We start from the raw sequence: 575 nt of genomic DNA, 5'->3' as shown, positions 1-575 counted from the left end.
CCCGCCGGCCAGCCCCTCGCCCCAGCGGTCAGCCCTTCCGGGAGGGGGTGGCCCGAGCTCCCCCGTAACTGGCACCTGTTTGTTTCCACAGTCACCTCCTCCCTGTCCTCGCTCTCCTCTCCGTCCTTTACCTCGTCCAGCTCAGCCAAGGACCTGAGCTCCCCAGGGGTGCATGCCCCACCCGCCCCGCCCACAGCCCCGGACACCTCGGCCCCCACCGACACCCCGAGTGGGGGGCTGGAGGCGGAGCTGGAGCACCTGCGTCAAGCCCTGGAGGGCGGCCTGGACACCAAGGAGGCCAAAGAGAAGTTCCTGCACGAGGTGGTGAAGATGCGCGTGAAGCAGGAGGAGAAGCTGAGCGCCGCCCTGCAGGCCAAGCGCAGCCTGCACCAGGTGACACGCAGGGCCACGCCGTGTCTGCAGGCAGGGGCTTTGAGGGGCCTTTCCTCAGCCTTGTGTTCTAGAAGGAGGGGCCGCCAGCCCCCAGCAGCAGGTGTGCAGGCCCCACACGGTGTCCGCGTGGCCAGGAAGGAGGGCGCCAGGCACAGGCGATGCCCCCCACATGGCTCTTCCGC

General features: G+C 69.4%; 1 protein-coding gene across 1 annotated transcript in view; it reads left to right on the top strand.

The window, feature by feature from the left end:
- The window catches only part of SKI (SKI proto-oncogene), a gene marked incomplete at both ends in the record, with an annotated part of 50,319 nt that overhangs the window by 48,264 nt on the left and 1,480 nt on the right, over positions 1-575 (top strand). The window contains one exon of the mRNA XM_014543761.1: positions 92-393. Coding sequence (XP_014399247.1) covers positions 92-393 — 302 coding nt within the window. The remainder of the gene's footprint in view (positions 1-91; positions 394-575) is intronic.

Source organism: Myotis brandtii, unplaced genomic scaffold (genome assembly GCF_000412655.1).
Source record: "Myotis brandtii unplaced genomic scaffold, ASM41265v1 scaffold334, whole genome shotgun sequence".
NCBI classification, from domain to species: Eukaryota; Metazoa; Chordata; class Mammalia; order Chiroptera; family Vespertilionidae; genus Myotis; species Myotis brandtii.
The sequence above is the reverse complement of the archived record's forward strand: the minus strand, read 5'-3'. Positions and strand labels throughout refer to the sequence as shown.